The following is a 20,799-nucleotide window of genomic DNA, read 5'->3' on the forward strand; positions in this document are numbered from 1 at the left end:
AAGCGGGGGTGCAGCGCGGCAGAATGAGGGTTGATTCCTCGGCTGACCCCACAATGTCGCAGGAGCAAGGGCCGGGGTCCTCCACGCCTCCCAGTTCTCCGACACTTCTTGACGCTCTTCTCCAGAACCTTTACGACTTTGGTGAGTACGGGGTCCCAGGAGCCCACGTGGAGAACAGATTTGAGGAACGTGTGTCTCCTGTGTGGCCCGTCCTGGGTTGGCCTCTGCTTTGAGGCTAAAGGTTCTTGCATGTCAAGCACCCTTCGTCCCACCTGGTTCCAGTAGCGAACACATTTCTCTATCGGAAGTCACCCCTCGACCGGGCTCTGCTGAGTTATTCATCAAACCTTCCAACTCGTCCCCAAGTGTGGGGACCATCGTACTTGCTTGTAGGAAGCACCAAGGCTTTCTGATTTAAAAGTAGCCCGCTTTTCCACGTTTTCTTGAGCTCTGGGAAGTCCCCTTTCCCCATGACACCCCGAAGACCTGCCTGACCCTGGTGCGATGGTGTCATTTCGCTCTGGGGCCTCGGGCCTGTTGGATAATACACCAGCTTCATCCTTGTGTGTCCCTCTCCAGAGACATCATAGTCCTTGGCGAGTTGTCCTTTTCACGACTTTTTTTTTTTTTAAACAAGTGCGCTGATCTTTTACTCTCCGTTCTTTGTCTTGATGGGGGAAAAGGAAAATAAAAGAGCCTATTAAAGTCGCATGGCATGTCAGTAGGAAGACAGTACCTCATACTCTGAAGAGCTTTCCCGGGAGAAGGTGACACCCTTTGCACATGCACCAAAGAAAATCATTAGATTTCAGGACAACACACATTTCTTAAATTTACAGCGTGATATTTTAAAAGCTATTTTTATTTTGGAACGACTGCTCAAAATTCTAAGTTCACCTAAATAGTAGGAATAATAGTTAAAACTGTTTAGAACTTGCCATATAGCACATGCTTTTCGTATATTTGCTCATTTAATTTTCAACTTCATGAAATAGACACTGTCATAAATCCATGATTGCAAATGTAGAAACAAGTACTAGAAGTTCATGAAACCTGATGCAGGTTGTCTGACTGGTAATTTTTGCAGAGCCTGGGTTCTGATTCTAGCCCCAGACCCCATGCTTGTATTAACTAGCATTTCTGTGCCCTTGGACATATTGGAGGACAGAGAAGACTTAGTCTCTGACCTTGAGAAGTTTAAAATCTAGAGGAAAAGACTATTCTGCAAAATAATATAGTTCATGTCAACACAGGCTGGAAATCATGGTAGGAGCTCTGAAGGCATTGAATGTGTCTATTCATTTTTATATCCTTAATGCCAAAGTTTAGTTGGCTCTTAAATGTTTATTGTATAAAAGATTAAGCAAATAGTAGCAAGCATAAATCAGCAGCTGGTAATTTAGAGAGCTCTGTGGTATTTGTAATGCATGTGAGTAAGGATGCCTAGGATTCTGGTTAGAACTTTCAGGTGACTGGTCAGAGCTTCAACAAGTGAAATATAGAAAGAGGAATTAATAGAAAACAAAGGCATTCAAATTGAGCCAGTTGTCTTAGGTTCATCTTAATTCCTAACTGTGAAAGAAAATAGGAAGACTATTCCATGTTCCTGTAACCCAGAAAGTGTTAAAAAGAAACAGTGGCTGCAGTGCCTGATATTTTTAATATAAAGCCAATTGGGATTACCAGCCCTGGGGACTATTGCTGTGATGACACTTTGAGTAAGAACCAAGGTGGAGACTAAAGTGATTGTGCTAATAAGGGTCAAAGACATAAATATAGTTACCTAGGAAAAGATGACTACATTTTGGATTCTCTGCATTTTGCAAATACACTTATTTGAAGGAAAACAAATAGTTTATTTCTTTGTGTGTGCTTCTAGGTGCATATAGCCCTGGAATATGTACAAGTACATTGGTAGGATTTGATACTGATGATAGCTAAGACTGAAAATATTTATTTTCCTTCTTGTGTTTGAGCAAACAGGAGGTACAGAAGGTGAAACAGAACAGAAGAAGATCATAAAGAAAAGGGAAAACAAGAAGAGAGATCTGGTGGCTTCAGCGGCCTTGGCAGCAGAGCCATCTCCCCTACCTGGTTCTCTCATAAGAGGCCAGAGGAAGAGTGCTTCGAGCTTCTTCAAGGAACTTAGAGAAGAGCGGCATTGTGCTCCTGCTGGGACCCCCACAGGACTAGAGATCCTTGCTGCTGCAGTTCCTCCCTCTTCCCTAAAGAACAATAGGGAACAAGTAGAAGTGGTAGAATTTCACAGCAGAAATAAAAAAAGAAAATTGACGCCAGATCATAACAAGAGCACAAAGGTAATGAGTTGGTTAGCTTGTATATACGTGGTGAACCCCCTGGTATTGTAGTATTAGGTGAATAGCTCTTTAGACTGTGGCAGGAATGCCTGACTATCCTCAGGCCTGCAGATTTGCCAAAAGGACTCACAGGACCCAAGACTCAGCATATAGCCCTTATCAGTCATGTAGGCCTACAGACTGAGCTTAGTTATTCAAGTTCTAAACCTCCAGTGAAAAGCAGGTATTCAACATCAATCACATTGCTAGTATAAACTGTCTGGGAAAACTTGGTACAGCAGTGGCTCAAGACCTCAGGTATGCAAAAACACTCTGATCAGGCAGAATATTCTAATTGCTCAATTCTCAGGAGGCAGCCAACTGCCAGTCATGAAAATAGGACTTTCTTGGGAATGTGCAGGGTTTGGTAAACACAGGTCTGCTGAGTTAACTCTTGCAGCAACTCTTTCTGGCATTCCTGTTATGTGCTAGCCACAGTTGTAGGCACTGGGATATAGCAGTGAACCAAATGTATAGAAATTCTTGCTCTCGAGGAAAAGCAATGCTGGTGGAAAAGCAATTTGATTTTTCTGAGCAGTAATCTTTTTCAGAGTGAGCTTGTAAATCTGACCTAAAATTCAGTCCTCAAGGGAGGTGTGGTTGCTCCTCCAAATGTTTTTAATTTTTTTTTTTTTTTTTTTTTGAGACGGAGTCTCGTTCTGTTGCCCAGGCTGGAGTGCAGTGGCACGATCTTAGCTCATTGCAAGCTCCACCTCCCAGGTTCACGCCATTCTTCTTCCTCAGCCTCCCAAGTAACTGGGACTACAGGTGCCTGCCACCACGCCTGGCTAGTTTTTTGTATTTTTAGTAGAGTCAGGGTTTCACCATGTTAGCCAGGATGGTCTTGATCTCCCGACCTCGTGATCTGCCCGCCTTGGCCTCCCCAAATGCTGGGACTACAGGCGTGAGCCACTGCGCCTGGCCCCAAATGTTTTTAATTTATCTATTCACAAGAATATCATAATGGCTTTGACAAATTCATTGCTATTCCATTTCTGTAACATCCCCCATGTCCTGCAAACCTTTGTCTATCAACAAAGAAGTGAGGATTGAACGTATTAGTTTCTAAGCCCGCTATAACAAATTACCACAAACATAGTGACTTAAACCAACAGAAATGTATTCTCTTACAGTTCCGTAGTCCAGAAGTCCAAAATCAAAGTGTTGGCAGGGCCATGCTCCCTCTGAGGGCTTTGGGGGAGAATCCTTTGCCTCTGACCAGAAGGTAGCTCTAACAGTTTCCTTGGCTTGTGGTTGCATAACTATAATCTCTGCCTCCGTCTTAATGTGGTTTTCATCGCTGTGTCCCTGAGTCTCATGTTTCCCTCTGCCTTCCTCTTTGCTTTAGGCCCACCCTGAATCTGGGATGATCTCCTTTTGAGATGTTTAATTACTATAAAGATCCCTCTCCAAGTAAGATCACATTCACAGGTTCTGAAGAGTAGGACATGGCCATATGTTTTTAGAGGCCACAATTCTACCCACTACAAAGATGGTTTGGCTTGCATTGTTCTTTATGAAGGTATAAATGTATGTTAGTGTCCAGTGTTTGCCACATCTTTATGGTTTTAAAAACCATCTGTATAATCTTTTCTAAAATTCAGGTAGCATTTCATGTCAAGCTTGCTTGCATCTCTTCCTCAAAGATCGTTAGCGCATTCTGCAGGCTGAGCGTGGTGGCTCACGCCAGTAATCCCAGCACTTTGGGATGCCGAGGCCAGAGGATTGCTTGAACTCAGGAAGTCGAGACTGCAGTGGGCTGTGATTGTGTCACTGCACTCCAGCCTGGGTGACAGAGTGAGACCCCTTCTCCAAAAAAAAAAAAAAAAAAAAAGATTATTAGTGAATCTGTAACCATGTCTACCTTTATTTTAGGATTCTAGATAAGCTTCTTAACTCTTATGTTCCAAATATAAGGCTCTGGGAACTGTTATGGGAGGGTCAAGAAATGGATTCCCCTGGTGTTTGGGGCAACCAGAGCCCCGAAGCTGGCCATCTCCCAGTACCCCAGTGTACCCTACAAATACTGGTATTTTCTGTATGTGTCATGATATGAAAAACGTTGGAGAGCACTGCTTTGCAATATAATTCAGCATTTGAAGACTTCAACTAACATAAAGCATTTAGGCACCCTTTCTTGTTTCTTCAAATGTCTCAGACTTCAGTTTCCTCTTATATTCCCTCGTGTTCTTCTTTCTGGAATGGAAAGTTTTCTTTTTAATAGAAAAGACAGAAGAGTTGGGATTGAATGAGTCTGCATTTCCCTGTTGCTTAATAATAGAACATCTGTGGCAGTCTGTCAAATTGTCTTTTGCTTCCTGTTCCAAGCGAGCCCTGATGCATTCTAGTTGGCTCTTCTCAGGAGCCTCAGCTCACTCTACGTTTTGAACTTCCTGACCTTAATGAAAATTTTCATTTGTCATTGCTGCTCTCTGCCCTTTCCTCTTTTTTTTTTTTTTTTTTAAATGTGTCCTTTGAAAATGTGAGTGTGTCTGGTTAAGGAAACAGAATGTGGACACATTAAAAACACATACACCTGTAAAATGACCTCAGAATGTTGACATTGCAGTGTGGAAATAAATACACATGAATATAATGCTAGTTCTTATGGCATATCCTGGGTATGCCAAGTAAAAGGGTAGTCAGCCAACTGATGCTAATTGGAATACACCAGCTGTGCTGAGTTTGTGTAACATGGGAAAGTATAGTTGTGCCCTTGTTCTCTAAAAACTTCTAAGCCATTGTAGGACAGTTAAACAGACATGGGTGGCAAAAATAATATGATGGGTAATGGTAACCTCCATGACCAATCATAACATCAGCTGGTCATTTTTAGAGAATGCTTGAGAAAGGAAGAAGGGGATGGTGAGTTGGACAACAATCCAGCTGGCCCTGCCTAGACCCAGGAAATTACCCTATTTTTCCAGAACTTGGGCTATAAATTCTATGATTAAGCTGCATCGTGCATTGAAGCAGGTTTTCATGGGTTCATCTCGGAACTTGGCCACCATTTATATATATATTTTTATGTTTAGAGACAGGGTGTCACTCTGTCACTCCTGCTGGAGTGCAGTGGTGTGATCATAGCTCACTGCAGCCTCCAATTCCTGGGTTCAAGCCATCCTCCTGCCTCAGCCTCCCAAGTAGCTAAGACTATAGGGCACACCACTATGCCTGGCTCATTTTAAAATTTTTTGTAGAGTTGGGGTCTTGTTTTGTTGCCCAGGCTTGGTCTTGAACCACTGGTCTCAAGAAGTCCTTTTGCCTCAGCCTCCCAAAGCACTGGGATTACAGGTGTGAGAGCCACTGTGCCCAGCCATCATGTCCCCTTTTTTTTTTTTTGAGATGGAGTCTTGCTCTGTCACCAGGCTGGAGTGCAGTGGCCCGATCTCAGCTCACTACTACCTCCGCCTCCCGGGTTCAAGCGATTCTCCTCCCTCAGCCTCCTGAGTAGCTGGGACTACAGGCGCACACAACCATGCCCAGCTAACTTTTGTATTTTTAGTAGAGATGGGGTTTCACCATGTTGGCCAGGATGGTCTCGATCTCGACCTCGTGATCTGCCCTCCTTGGCCTCCCAAAGTGCTAGGATTACAGACGTGAGCCACTGCGTCCGGCCCATGTCCCATTTTTAATAGAAAATGTAGTGACTATACGAGTAATTTGGCTGGAAATAGTAAGAGATCACATATTCATTCCTCCATTTATTCCACCAATCACTAGGTGCCTGCTGTCTGCAGACCTTGCAGATGGAGCAGTGAAGAAGATAATAGTGCTTTGCCTTTATGGAGTATACTATACAATCTACTTTGGAGTCGAGCAATATAATTAGAAAGAATTATAAACAAATAGGGTCCTGGAGTACCATGCAGAACCTGGTCTAGGTGTAGTGGTCAGGGAGGTCTCTCAGGAGGTAACATTCAGGCTAATGCTGTATTAAATGGTGCTGGTGAATGGGGCAGGGAAGAGTGAGCCAAGGAGGGAGAAAACAGCCTTGCTAACATTGTGGGGTATGAAGAGGCCTGGTGTGTTCAAGGAGCTGGAAGAAGTCTAGCAAGACTAGGACAGAAGGGAGAATGGTTGGTGCTGATACAAGAGAGACAGGCTGAGACCAGCCCTTGCCAGGTCTCATAGGCAGTAGTGAGCCTTGGGACTTTAGTCTTAAGTACATGAGAAGCCACCAAAGAATTTCATGCAAGGGCATGAGGTAATCTGATTTAAATTTTAAAAAGATCACTGTAGCTCCTATATGGTGAATGGATTATAAGGGAGCAATAGCAAGAGGCATGAGGAGACTGATTTAGGGGTTTGTTGCAGTGGTCCAGGTTCAAAATAGCGTGGCCTGGACTAGTGATCTCAAAAAAATGAATGGGCAAACCTACTCTTTCATAAGTGCAAGGCTGCCTGTAAGGAAGAAAATTCTTATGCTTTTAAGCAATGAAAGTGTCAGATGTAGCTTAACACACCTGTGTGTTGCTCAGCCCTTAGAGCTGTGTCACTGCCATTTCTCCACAGCTAGCATTGGGCCATCTTAACGTGAATCATTCACTGCCCCTGTTTCAGGAACCTTAGCCTCTTTTGTGGCCTCAATTAAGAAACAGATAAGAAACACATAATAGAATAGTGTTCTGTAGATCAGAAGGGACCTTTGCATCCTGAGACTGAGGTACATGAAGGCCGCCCCTGAGCATATAGCGAATTGCTAATATTTATTGGGGGTGTACTGAGAGTGTTTGTTTATGTTCATTAATTCATTTATGGTCTCAATCCTTACAATTCCTGGGACCTGCCTTCATTTCACAGAGAAGCTTGAGACTTACAAGAGGTTAAGTTACTTGCCTGTAGTTAAACATTAACCTCACAGCCCTATATCTGCAATTCCAAACACCCAGAGCTCTGGAAACCACAATTTGATTGATCCCTTTTCTTTTAAGATTGGTGCAAATTTATTTGGCAGAAAAACCTGATGAAGCTTTTAAAAATCATTTTTGTTTGGCCGGGCACGGTGACTCATGCCTTTAATCCCAGCACTGTGGGAGGCTGAGGCAGATGGATCACAAGGTCAGGAGTTCAAGACCAGCCTGGCCAATATGGTGAAATCTTGTCTTTACTAAAAATACAAAAATTAGCCGGGTGTGGTGGCATGCGCCTGTAGTCCCAGCTACTCAGGAGGCTGAGGCAGGAGAATCGCTTGAACCCGGTAGGCGGAGTTTGCAGTGAGTCGAGATTGCGCCACTACACTCCAGCCTGGGCAACAGAGCAAGACTCTGTCTCAAAAAAAATTTTTTTTTGTTCATCTCATTTGGTGTGAATATTCATAGATATTGCCACAGAAATATTAATGTGTTTAATTATGGATTACTGCCTTGGACCCTACTGGAAGTGGTCTATAATATTCAGTATATTCAGTTTTGCCTTTTTAAAATGTAAAGACTTCTGAATTTTAAAGCTGGAACCTGACCCTAAGGATGCCAGATAAAGGATTATGGAGCTGAAGTAAGTGCCAAAGGTTGGGTTCAGACCCCAGGCTTTCTGGCTTCAACACTGTGTACATAACTGCTATACTAGAGAGAGCATAGGTGAGGTTAGGCTCTGCTCTTTGTCCTTTGAGTGACACAAGTACACTGACTCTGAGCCATCGCCAGACAGAGACATTTCTTGCAAGTTATAGTCAAATAGCTTTGATCGTTCCCCAAATTCTTGCAGCTCTCATACTGCCCCGCAATGTGGATGTAGCCCACTGCATGGTGCTCCACCCGGAAATCCTCCATGCTCCAGTGCCTCTTCTTACTTTTACACCAGACTTCCTGTTCCTGAGTAGATCAGTGTCAGATGGGTGTCAGGAAGAAAGTAATCTAGCTGAAGTAATTTAGGCTCATCAAGGTGTGAACAAACTTCTTAATATTCATACAGCCGTCTGCATTTTTAAAACAGCATTTGTTTACCGGGCTACTCTCTCTCTAATTGGAGACAGGTTGGTTGGGCACTTCAACTAATAGATTAAAAAAGAAAGAAAATCTAAGCCGCGTAAGAGAAAATACCTAAATCATCCCATAGACAGGTTTGCTGAATCTGGTGGACTGCCTGCCTTCATCTCTCACTTTTCTTCCAAACTGTTCTTTCTTTTTCTAGCTTTTCTTCCTTCTTCCTTGCCCAGCATATAAGTTCTCAGAATCTCCATACATATCCCTCTCCCTTGTGTGGGATAGTAAGGCTAGATTAGTTGCGATAGGTTAGGCTGTGATTTGATAACAAATAGTCCCTACATCCCAGTGGTTTAAAAGACAAAAATTAATTTTTCTCGTGTTACATGGCCATCGGGATTTGCAGAGGCAGGTCTCCTGTGCCACACCGTCCTCATCTAGGGACCCAGGATGATGGGGTGCCACCATCTGGAGGGTTGTTAGTTGCTTTAATGAAGGAAAGGGGAGTTAATGAAGGGCTCTTAAGGGGTCCACGTGGAAGTAGGCACACACCCCCTCTGCTCGTGTTTCTTTGGCCAGGGAAAGCCACCTAGGCATTCCTAGCATCAAGTAGACGGGGAAGCGTGAGTCGCCTGTGTGCCTGGAAGTAGTGGAGGACCCAGTATTGCCTATGGGCAGTAATGCCTCCTACTGCAGAGAATACGGGGGGAAAGAAAACCGAGGAGACCACTGATGGTTTCTAAGTCAGGTCATGTATTATGAATAATGTACTGAAGTGATTCTCAAGCTATGAATAAAAATAAAAATTAGACAGTGGTGGGTCATGCTAATAGGGACTCAGCAGCTATGAAATAATGAGGCAATAATTTTTTTTTCCTAAAAGTTTGTATTTGATACATGCACAGATCCAGACCTCAGACCCTTTCTCAAAAAGCCATCAATAGCTACAAAACTAAGATGTTTCTGGTGAACTGTTTAAAGAGGGATGAGGACACCGAGGTATCTGTGTCTGCGCCAGAGCTACCACCAAGGGACTCTCTCCTCCCCTTGGTCTAGTCGGCCCCTCAGCCGTGGTGTCCCCACAGCCAAGGTGCAGGGGATTAGGTGTTCTCTGTGGCTGCTGATGGGGACAGCAGGAACTAGGAGAGGCCCGACATTGCTCCTTTCTTTTGTAGGCCGGTCTCTTTCCAGGGCCCAGGGGTTTCAGCCTCATAGTAGCTATCATACAGTTGGCCAAGAATTTTATTACTGTGCTGAAATCCTCTTTAAATTGCTCCATTCTCATGCTAATCTCTAGTAACAGATCGGCCAAAAACATCTATAACATCTCCAGTATTGCTAGAAATCTGACGTGCCTCGTGCCACTGCACTCCAGCCTGGCGACAGAGTGAGACCCCGTCTCAAAAAAAGAAAAAGAAATGTTCAACTTAGAGACTTGATTTAGCCATTACTTCAGTGGAGCGGGTAGGAGGGAAGAGAGGAATTACTTAAATGTTTAGAAAAGGCGGTAAATATCTTAGGGGATCTTGGAGATCTGGGAACGGTATACAGGGTTTTGTTTGTTTTTATAGGGCTTAGATATGGTCATAGTAAATAGATTAGATGTGCATGGCAGTGGAAAAGATACCGTAACTTCAAAGTAAATGTGGAATTTTTTCCAGTCATGGAATAGGAATAAGACTCTTTCTGGGGTGGATAAAATGGAAGTGGCTCACACAGAGTCCTCCGTGCTATGCCTGTGGTCTCAGTTAAGGCACTTGATGCTGTCAGCCAAGTGGGAGACAGGTTTGAAGAAAATCTTAAGCCAGGAAGGAAGATAAAGTAAATGGAAAGTGCGTCTGTTGTGATTAATAGCACAGAGCTAGGCCATACGCCTGGACCCTGACAGTGGTCCTCTGCTGTCACGTCCTCTGTTACCATCAGCACCCCAAGCCCACGGAGAGCCAGTCAGCGTCCAATGTGACAGTGGATGCCTATGATGCTGCTGATGGTATGGTCAGTAGATCCATTAGGAATACGAGCGTTGGGTAAGCCTTGCTGTTTTTTGGACCCTGTGCCACACACTTATCACACTTTATCCAGTTATATCATAATAACCCCCCTGTGAATTAAGTGCAGAGTTCCTCATCATCTGAAGAGTCATTTCATAGGGAGTCAGAAGCCATCATCTATGAAAACATGCAGTGACTGACTGTCTGAACCCACACACCTTAAATACAGTGGTGGGGGCTGGGGTGGGGGATGAGGAACCAGGCTAAGCAGAAGCACAGCTCCCGTTTGGAGAAGGAGAGAGCAAGTGGACTCCATTGTGGCTGCCTCATGGACTGTGTAGTTGCAGGGTGGACTACCACCGTTGGTGGTCAATGGCACATGGTGCCGTTGTGATAGGCACCTCTTGGCAGGTAGGGCAGGAGATAGGGTGATATAAAGAGTCACATATTTTGGGGGCATTTGCAGCAACATCATTTTCTGTTAGGAATTATAAACCAAATCTCTACCATGCTAGGAATCTGATATTCCTGAAAGAACTGTTTAGCCCATTACACTAGTGGCCAGATGGGAGGGAAGAAAGAAATAATTACTTGAATATAGCAGTTTTACCCTCTAAATTTTACATCTAAAATTCCTGCTCACAGCCATCCTTTTCTAAACCTTCCCAGCAAGCAGAATTTTCTGTGTGTGATGTGTGAGATTCAGGCAGTGCTCTCTTACCAGCTTTTCTTTTTTTCTCAGTTTCTCATCATTACTTCTATAAGCTTTGAGACCCTAAAAAGTGTTGTCTCCATTTTTCTTCTGTTAGTTGTTCTTTAGGATTTTGAGCAACATGCTTGTATTACTTTTGACAGTTAGCCATCTGGGCCAGTTTCAAGGCTTCTTTCTGTTTTCCATTTTTTTAATTGTAAAATATACATGAATGTAAAATTCACCATTTTAGCCATTTTTAAGTGTGCAGTTCAGTGGTGTTAAGCTCATTCATGGTGTTGTGCCGCCCTCATTACCATCCATCTTCAGAACTCTTCTCAGCTTGCCGAACCGATGCTGATGCTCTATACCCATTAAACACCAACTCCCCATTCCCCTCCCTCCAGCCCCTGGCAGCCACCATTCTAGCTTCTGTCTGGGTGAATTTGACTCCTCTGGGTATTTCATAAAATGGAATCATGCACATACCCTTCTGTGACTGGCTTATTTCACTTAGCATCATGTCTTCAAGGTTCATCCATGTTGTAGCATGGGTTAGGAGTTCCTTCTCTTTTCAGGCTGTGGAATATTCCAGCATGTGTATATGCCACGTTCAAAAGTATCTGTCCATCTGTTGGTGGACATTTGAGTTGCTTCTGCATTTATTATGAATAATGCTGCTATGAACGTAGGTGTACAAATATCTCTTCAAGTTCTTTTGGGTATATGCCCAGAAGAGGAATTGTCAAATCATATGATAATTCTATTTTTTAATTTTTGAGGGACCATCATAATTGTTTTCCCCAATGCCTATACCATGTGGTAAAACATTCCCACCAATATAGGACATGGGTTCCAGTTTCTCTACATCCTTGCCAACACTTGTTATTTTCTGGTTTTTGGATAGTAGCCAGTGTAGTGGGTGTGAGTGGGTCACTTTCAGGTTCCTTAAAACATGTCTACTCTTTTGGTGATAGATACTATAATGATATAGTAACAGATGATCTAAATAAGAATTTTTTCTCTCAGCAGGCTAATCCTAGTGTTTTGGAGAGAGATGTGGATATACAAGAATTTAACCTAGAAAAGGTATGTACTTTGAGATTTTTAAATTATTTATAATTAACTTTATTTACAATATTTGTTTATAAATGTATGTTTATATTAAATTTATTATAAGTTTATAACATAACATGCAAACTATGTAGTATAGATGTTAGGTATTATAAAAATTAACAGTTTTTATTTTGAGACAGTTTCACTCTTGTTGCCCAGGCTTGAGTGCAATGGCGCCATCTCGGATCACTGCAACCTCTGCCTCTTGGGTTCAAGTGATTCTCCTGCCTTAGCCTCCCGAGCAGCTGGGATTACAGGTGCCTGCCACCACACCTGGCTAATTTTTTTGTATTTTTAGTAGAGATGGGGTTTCCCCATGTTAGCCAGGCTGGTCTCGAACTACTGACCTCAGGTTATCCACCCATCTCGGCCTCCCAGAGTGCTGGGATTACAGGTGTGAGCCACTGCACCCGGCCCAAATTAACAGTTTTATAATATCTAAAAATGAATATTTTACATGTCTAAAAGTTGGGAATATGGTTAAGCAAATCATACTGCATTCACTTTTTTTTTTTTTTTTTTGAGGCAGAGTCTCCCTCTGTCACCCAGGCTGGAGTGCAGTGGCAGGATCCTGGCTCACTGCAGCCTCCAGCTCCTGGGTTCAAGTGATCCTCCGACTTCAGTCTCTGGAGTAACTGGGATTACAGGCGTGTGCCACCACACCCAGCTAATTTTTGTATTTTTAATAGAGGTAGGGTTTCACCGTGGTGGTCAAGCTGGTTTTGAACTCCTGACCTCAAGTGATCTACCTGGCTTGTCTTCCCAAAGTGTTGGGATTACATGCGTGAGCCACCACGCCTGGTCTGCATTCACTTGGCTGAATATTTTATACTCATTTAATACATGATGGTTTTGTGACTACAATGCCACTGATAGGATGGTAAGTATGGGGATATGTATATTCTGTGGTTGTAATGTTTTAAAAAACACGTAAGAAAAAAGACAAGAAGAAGTAATTCAACTACTAAGAGTGGGTATTGCTGACTTTTTCTCTTCCTTCTAAAACCATGGATCTATGTTTGAAGCTGCTGTGATAAATGGTTTCTAAGTGTGAGTGGGTGTGTTTGGAGAGGTATTTTTCAGTTGAAATTATTGCCTTTATGGACAATGGCTTGTTTTAGAGAGCATCTTAAAGCTCTTAACTACAGAGCTCTGCATTGAATCCTGCCTCTGTTATTACTTTGTGCAGAGATAATTCTTTGTATCAGCTGTTCAAGTTAAACATGAGAGAGGGCGGGGCGCGGTGGCTCATGCCTGTAATCCCAGCACTTTGGGAGGCCGAGGTGGGTGAATCACGAGGTCAGGAGATTGAGACCATCCTGGCTAACACGGTGAAACCCCATCTTTACTAAAAAATACAAAAAAGTACCTGGGCATGGTGGCAGGTACCTGTAGTCCCAGCTACTCGGGAGGCTGAGGCAGGAGAATGGCATGAACCCAGGAGGCAGAGCTTGCAGTGAGCTGAAATCGTGCCACTGTGCTCCAGCCTGGGCGACAGAGTGAGACTCCGTCTCAAAAAAAAAAAAAAAAAAAAAAACATGGGCAAGAGCCAGGCACGGTGGCTCACACCTGTAATCCCAGCACTTTGGGAGGCTGAGGTGGGAGGATCACTTGAGCCTAGGAGTTCAAGGCCAGTCTGGGCAACATAGTGAGACCTCTTCTCTATAAAACATTTTTTAAGAATTAGCTGGGTGTGGTGGTGCGTGCCTATAGTCCTAGCTACTCGGGAGGCTGAGGCAGGAGATCACATGCCCAGGAGGTCAAGGCTGCAGTGAGACATGATCATGCCTCTTTTTAACTGTACTCCATCCTGGCGGGTAACAGAGCAAGACCCTGTCTCAAAGGAAAAAAAACAGGAGAAAGATGTTGTGAGAGATGCGGTATGGTAGGAGAGCCTCCATAGAGCTCCTTTGACCACATGACAGTGGAGTTATTATTCCTATACGCTGTCATTACAGAGCGGTGGATCTGAAATGCATTACTTCAGGCAATATGTTTTTTTCTTTGGAGTTGTTGGAATGCACTTGCGTCTGATTATGCTTTGTGTCCGCAGGCTCGTTTAGAAGTGCACCGGTTTGGTATCACGGGTTATGGAAAAGGAAAGGAGAGAATCCTGGAACAGGAACGTGCCATTATGCTGGGCGCTAAGGTGAGGGGCTGCTGCTACCTTTCATCACTAGACAACATGCAAAAAAAGCAAGAGCAAGGAAAGCTAAGAGCAAGTCAGGGTAAGGGACACTGGAACATTTTTGCAGAATAAAATATGATGGTTTGTTTCTTTGTTCTTTCATTACAGCCTCCTAAAAAGAGTTATGTGAATTACAAGGTTTTACAGGAGCAAATTAAAGAAAAAAAGGCAGCAAAGGAAGAAGAAAAGAGACTGGTAGGTGTGATGGTCTTTCCTTTATTCAACTAGAATGGGAAGATGGATGCTCTTTGCCACAGTGGAATGCCGGAAGCCGCTGCTTGGAGAGCAATGAAGGCACCAGAGTTAAAGGATCCCATGCTCCCCATTTCTTCGAGTTAGCTCTGTTTAGTAATACCAGCCAAGTAATCTGGCGTACTTACATGCAAGATTTGCTTTGAAATAGCAAACTCCTTGTCTTAGTCCGTTTGTGTTGCTATAAAGGAATGCCTGATGCTGCGTAATTTATAAAGAAAGGAGGCTGATTTGGAGCATGGTTCTGCAGACTGCACGGAAAGCATAGCACTGGCATCTGCTCGGCCTCCGGTGAGCATCTGAAGCTGCTTCCGCTCATGAGGGAAGGCAGAGGGAAGCCCATGTGTACAGAGATCACATGGCAAGAGCGAGACATGAAAGAGCGAAGCAGCAGTGGGGAGAGGTGCCAGGCTCTTTTTAACAAACAGCTCTCATGGGAAGTGGGAAGTAACAGAGGGAGAACTCACTCATTACCATGAGGACAGCACCAAGCCATTCATGAGGGATCCATTGCCATGACCCAAACACCTCCCACTAGGTCCCGTCTCTAATGTTGGGATCAAATTTCAGCCTGAGGTTTGGAGGGTCAAATATCCAAACTATAGCAATCCTGTTCCAATAATGCGGGCTACTTTGATCTTTCTTCTATACTTAGGTTTTTTTTTTTTTTTTTTTTTTGCATTTTACGTTGTATAACCTTGTATACAACACAAGGGCCTATGAAAAACCACAAGGGGAATAGATGTTACACTTTCTACCTTTCACCTAAAATGGAAGATTTGAGCTTTCAGTGCAAGACTATTAGTCTTACCTGGAATAGCCATTCACATTCTTTTTTCTTTTTCTTTCTAACTGAGACAGGATCTTGCTATGTTGCCCAGGCTGGTCTTGAACTCCTGGGATCAAGTGATCCTCCCACCTTGGCTTCCTGGAGTGCTAGGACTATAGGCATGAGCCACCACGCCAGGCCCAGCCTTTCACATTCTTGAAAGGGTTTTAGGGTAAAACTTTGAGACTGTTATGTTTAATATGCCCACTTGAAAGAAATGTTAAAAATGGTATCTCAATGACTTTTGGTCACAAACCTCTTGCCTTTTGTTTGAATCCCATTATCCATTACTAATATGTATATGATCTTGAATTCTGAAATCAGGCCCAAGAAACAGATATTTTCAAGAAAAAGAAGAGGAAAGGACAGGAGGACAGGTGAGTGATTTTATCAGGCCCTGGGGTTGAACAATCTGGATGAACCTACTGATTAGTTCTGAAAAGGATGCCTTGAATGTATGTGGTGTTGCTAGCCCATTAGAGCGCTTCACTGTCTCTCATTTATCCTCGTCAAAGTAGGATTTCGTAAACTGCCCAAGATCAAACAACTGCCTGAGAACTGAATTAGGAAGTTTCTCCAATCTTCCACTTTTCACCGACACTCTAAGTGACTAGTGGAAAAGCTGCAGTTTACGTTTCCAAGAAAAGACTTCTAAGAGTGCTGCTACAGCAGCATAGTCTGGGTCTGTATTGCCTGCTCTTTGACATACCACGTAAGATAGAGCACCGTAATTATGAATAAGGGATGTTGACTTTGTTGCTTTTTACTTGTTTCTTAGCTTTTGTTCAAATGCCTTTTTCTCTGTCTTTGAGTTACTGTTTCAGAATGGACTCTTTTTGTCTTAGCCTGTTTTCTTGGGCTCCTAGTGCACTTGTACATGCTGTAAAATGGTCATTTGTTCTGGCCACCGATCTGTATCTGTTGAATGCCTCTTTGTGCCAGGCATGTGGGTGTCTTAGGTATTGGTGTACAGCTGTAATCACACTAAAGATATCCCTGCCCTTGAGGAGCTTCATTGTAGGGAGAGAAACACCCCAAAACATACAAATGGATACGTAAGATGATATCAGGTACTGGCAAGTATTGTAGAGAGGCTGAAAGAGAGCATTGTGAAGGAAAACCACAGGGAGAAGGTGAGCTGGGAAATTAGTCTGAGGAGGTGACATCGGAGCTGAGAACTGAACAAAGAAGAGGGGCAGCCTGGAAAGAGCTGGTAGCAGAACATTCCTCGCAGAAGAAACCAGTACAAGGGCCCTGAGGCAGGAAGGCAGTAGCATGTTTCAGGGACCACAGGAAGGCGTATGGGGTGGGGGGTGTGCATGGCAGGCGACCAGGAGTTTGCAGGCCAGACTGCAGTGGCCTGGTTGGTGGTACTGTGATGCTTGTTGGTAAGCTTGACTATTTATAGTACCTTTCTCTTACTTTAAATGTAGGAAATCCAAAAAGAAGTCCGCTCCCAGTATTTTGTCAAATGGACGGATTGGACAGGTTGGAAAATTCAAAAATGGAACACTGATTCTGAGCCCAGTTGATATCAAGAAAATAAATTCTTCCAGAGTGGCCAAATGAAGTACTTTGTCAGATAAAATGAGGATGGGAACAACTGAGTCAACTGCAGTGGCCCTGGACCCTGCGCGACTCTAGATAGATCGTTCTTAACATGCATTTCACAGACTGCTTTTTCATTTTAGAAAAAATGTCAAACAGAAGTAACATTTCTAGTTGTCGAAGTGTCTGCTTCATGGTGCTGAACGTGTCAGGCCCAGTGCAGCATGAATGTGACGTGAACCCACTGAAAAGTGATTTTTAATGTTGTCCAGCAAACTTCACTCCTGTTTCATGTTCACTGGCATTTGGTGCATTTGCGTGTAATACAGTTTTTTATAACTTTACTGTTTTGTAAATGCTAGTAGTTTACATTAAATTGCCTTATATTTTTAATGATTTAATGTTATGATATCATGAAAGAACCAAGAATCTAGTAATTTATCAGTTTTGTGGAAAAGCAGTTTTAATTTTTAGCCTACCATGTGTACAAAATCTACTTCGTAAGAAGTTATATAAATAAAATAGGTTTGTAGTATATGTGCCTGTGACTGTTAAGTAACAGATGGTTTTAACTCATACTTTTGTGCCCACATTCAAGTGAATGTTATTTCTATCAGAGTTGTCATTACCTTTGCAGCCATATACATGTTTTTAATGATATTGCCCTTGCTTAAAGTGACAGCAACTTCTCAAAGCTTGTAGCACATTTAAAAAAGTCTTCGATGATGGTGACAATTTGGGCTTTTAAAATTTTCTGTTTTTTCAATTTTTTTTTTTTGTGAGACGGAGTCTCACTTTGTCACCCAGGCTGGAGTGCAATGGCACGATCTCAGCTCACTGCAACCTCCACCTCCTGGGTTCAAGCAATTCTCCTGCCTCAGCCTCCCGAGTAGCTGGGACAACAGGCGCACGCTGCCACGCCCAGCCAATTTTTTGTATTTTAGTAGAGACAGGGTTTCACCATGTTGCCCAGGCTGGTCGTGAACTCCTGAGCTCAGGCAGTCTGCCTGCCTCGGCCTCCCAAAGTGCTGGGATTACAGACATGAGCCACCACGCTCGGCCTGTTTTTTCAGTTTTTTAGAGACAAGGCCTTGATCTGTCACCCAGGCTGTAGTGCCCCAGCACGATCATAACTCAATGTGGCCTCGAACTCTTGGGCTCAAGTGATTCTCTTGCCTCAGCCTCCAGAGTAGTTGGGACTAAAGGCATGTGCCACCACACCCAGCTAATTTAAAAGATGTTTTGTAGGCCGGGTGCGGTGGCTCACGCCTGTAATCCCAGCACTTTGGGAGGCCAAGGCGGGCGGATCATGAGGTCAGGAGATCGAGACCATCCTGGCTAACACGGTGAAACCCTGTCTCTACTAAAAATACAAAAAATTAGCCAGGTGTGGTGGCGGGCGCCTGTAGTCCCAGCTACTCAGCAGGCTGAGGCAGGAGAATGGCATGAACCCTGGAGGCGGAGCTTGTAGTGAGCCGAGATCACGCCACTGCACTCCAGCCTGGGCGACAGCGAGACTCCTCAAAAAAAAAAAAAAAATGTTTTGTAGGGACTGCATCTTGCCATATTGTTTAGGCTGGTCTTAAGCTCCTGGGCTCAAGCTGTCCTCCTGCCTTGGCCTCCCAAAGTGCTGGGATTGTAGGTGTGAGCCACTGTGCCTGGCTGGCCTGTTTTTTTTTTTTTTTTTTAATTGCCAAAAAACTCTGATCCTAGCCTAGTAAATGATAATGTTTTGGTCCAAAAATCAGGTGTCAATGGCTCACTTTGTTATGTGACTTTGTGTTGTCTGTGAAGACACTGACAAATGAGGAACTTGCAAAATGTTTGGAATAGCGCCAGCAAAACTGGAATGAGTGGTTTGTTTCCCAGGTTTATTTTGAAAGGCAGTATTCATTAGGATATATATTTTGGCTCTAAGTAATTTTAAAAAGGTGTAGAAGATCTCAAACATGACAGAAAGCACTCGGAAAAATCTCAGGAGCTAGAAATGACCCATGAGAATGGCTTCTAGATTGGTTTAACTCCTCGTCTTTAGCATTGGAGACGAAGGGAGAGCTACTTCCCATGAGCCATCATGGCTCAGACAACTGAGCACTTGGCCTGACTGTTGACCACAGCCCCAGGGTAGTCCGTTTTGGAATAGCATACCAATTCCAAGGGTAAATTACTAAGCTTGTTTTTATTTTCACTTAAAAAAAATTTTTTTGAGATAAGATGGTTTTAATATGTTGCCCAGGCTGGACTTGAACTCCTGGGCTCAGGTGATCCTCCTGCCTCAGCCTCCTGAGTAGCTAGGACTACAGGCACAAACCACCATGTCTGGCTACTTTTTAATTTATCTGTAAATATTTAAAGAACAGGTTTTTGACCACTGGGTGCTCTGGAAACACTTAGAGGTTTAGGGGCTAAAAGCACAAACCATACCTGTACTTTAAGGACTGAAGGTCAAGTTTCGGGCCATGCTCTTATTTCCATTTGATAAGGCTTCCCCTAGCAAGGTCAGCAGCAGAGAAAAGTGACAATGAAAAGAGCATCCAAAGGAAGACAGGGCCATGACTAAGATTCTCACAGTAGCCATCCAGGGAAGGGATCAGGGTCTCAGCGTCCAGGGCAAACATGCACTTGCACTCTCCGCCTCCTTTATGCTATCATTTTCCCCTGGGTGGGGGTTGCTTTCCAGCCACATGCATCTGCATGGCTCGGTCCAGCATGCTCTGCGGGGCACGTTACATTAGCACAGTGGCTGGCCAGGGTTGCGTGAGGTAAAGAGGCTGGACAGGGATGCCTCCAGAACCTTAGTCTTAGGATGAGCTGAATTTGTCAGGACATGGCTGCAGAGCCCAATTCCTCTGCTGACAAAGTAGAAAAGCATCATTACAGTAACTGTGGAAACTCTTACCTCAATCATTTATTGCCTCGTTTAGACCAATGGTGAAAGGAAGCATTTGCTTGTTATCAGCCTAAGGGGAAAAAACCAAAGTTCCACTCCATAATACCCCCTCTTACACCCTCCCAGCACTGCCCACCCCCTTCGCCCACCAGCTGGTGGCCTGGCTGCTCCTAACATTGCAATTGCACTGTTATCATGTGCTGGGTTTTCTCAGCTAGGATGACTGCTCCCCTTCTCCCCGATGGATGGCCTCAGGTTCCACCCAACTTTGCAACGGCAGGTCTGACAGGACCAGGCCCATGATGGAACTTCCGGCCACAGGGTCACTTGGCATCAGGTGTGAAAATCCCATGTTCCAAACCTATCTATCCTTCAGGCTCAGGCTCCAGTCCTCAGGAGGACTCAGACATCCCTTACTGAGCATCAATGACAAGTCACAGGTGGTGCCAGGGTGAGGAGATGCTCATCCCGAGGGTGTGTGATAACGTGGATGTACACAAAAAGGACCTGGTAGCACTGAAGCCGACTAAGCTTATCTGAGAGTATGGACAGCCTTTCTGAAGCAGAGCTCAGAGCTGAGTCTTGAAAGTCTGCTGGCTCACTGATTTATGCACTCAGGCCCTGGGCTGGGCCCCATACTCTGGGGTGGGGGTGGGGCCCACGCTGACTTTGCTGTCTGAGTGAGAATAGAACAGAGCTGCCATCCAGGCTGGGCTTGAGCTGGCCTAGGAGTGAAGCACAGTCTTTACCTGCTCTGCCAGCTGATCCCAGGTGTGGGCCGAGGGAGGAGCGGCACGCGGGGTGGGATGTCACAGGCGTCCAGGTTTTGGCCACACAGCCTGCGGTGCTTGATCCTGTAGGTCCGCAGATGGCCTCAGGGCCCACCCAACTTTGCGCGATGGCAGGTCTGACAGAGCCTGGCCCATGGTGGGACTTCTGCAAGGATCGTGACTTCCTAAAGTCCTAGGCTCAGTACCCAGGCTCCAGCCAGTGCACCTCTCTCCACAATCCTG

General features: G+C 44.2%; 1 protein-coding gene across 4 annotated transcripts; it reads left to right on the forward strand.

Annotated features, from left to right (window-relative positions):
- The first annotated feature begins 8 nt into the window (after nt 1-8).
- C1H1orf131 (chromosome 1 C1orf131 homolog) lies at nt 9-17,431 on the forward strand. Of its 4 annotated transcripts, none has more exons than XR_010149817.1 (7): nt 9-141; nt 1,984-2,318; nt 11,993-12,052; nt 14,133-14,228; nt 14,376-14,810; nt 15,673-15,725; nt 16,782-17,431. XR_010149817.1 is itself a non-coding variant. In XM_514270.6 (7 exons), exons 1-7 carry the CDS (start codon nt 24-26, stop codon nt 16,915-16,917), a joined length of 885 nt encoding a protein of 294 aa, XP_514270.3. In that variant the 5' UTR covers nt 9-23; the 3' UTR covers nt 16,918-17,431. The 4 variants fall into 4 exon arrangements, 2 of the variants coding, with proteins under 2 accessions (XP_514270.3, XP_009439929.1); XR_008537525.2 differs by having other exon boundaries at nt 11,996-12,052; XM_514270.6 differs by having other exon boundaries at nt 14,376-14,462.
- The last annotated feature ends 3,368 nt before the right edge of the window (nt 17,432-20,799 follow it).

Source organism: Pan troglodytes, chromosome 1 (genome assembly GCF_028858775.2).
Source record: "Pan troglodytes isolate AG18354 chromosome 1, NHGRI_mPanTro3-v2.0_pri, whole genome shotgun sequence".
NCBI lineage: Eukaryota > Metazoa > Chordata > Mammalia > Primates > Hominidae > Pan > Pan troglodytes.

Coding starts and splice junctions, on each gene's coding strand:
- C1H1orf131 (XM_514270.6), top strand. CDS start 24: ATGAGGGTTGATTCCTCGGCTGACCCCACAATGTCGCAGGAGCAAGGG. Junction 142..1,983: donor CCAGAACCTTTACGACTTTG/GTGAGTACGGGG, acceptor TTGAGCAAACAG/GAGGTACAGAAGGTGAAACA. Junction 2,319..11,992: donor ATCATAACAAGAGCACAAAG/GTAATGAGTTGG, acceptor TTTTTCTCTCAG/CAGGCTAATCCTAGTGTTTT.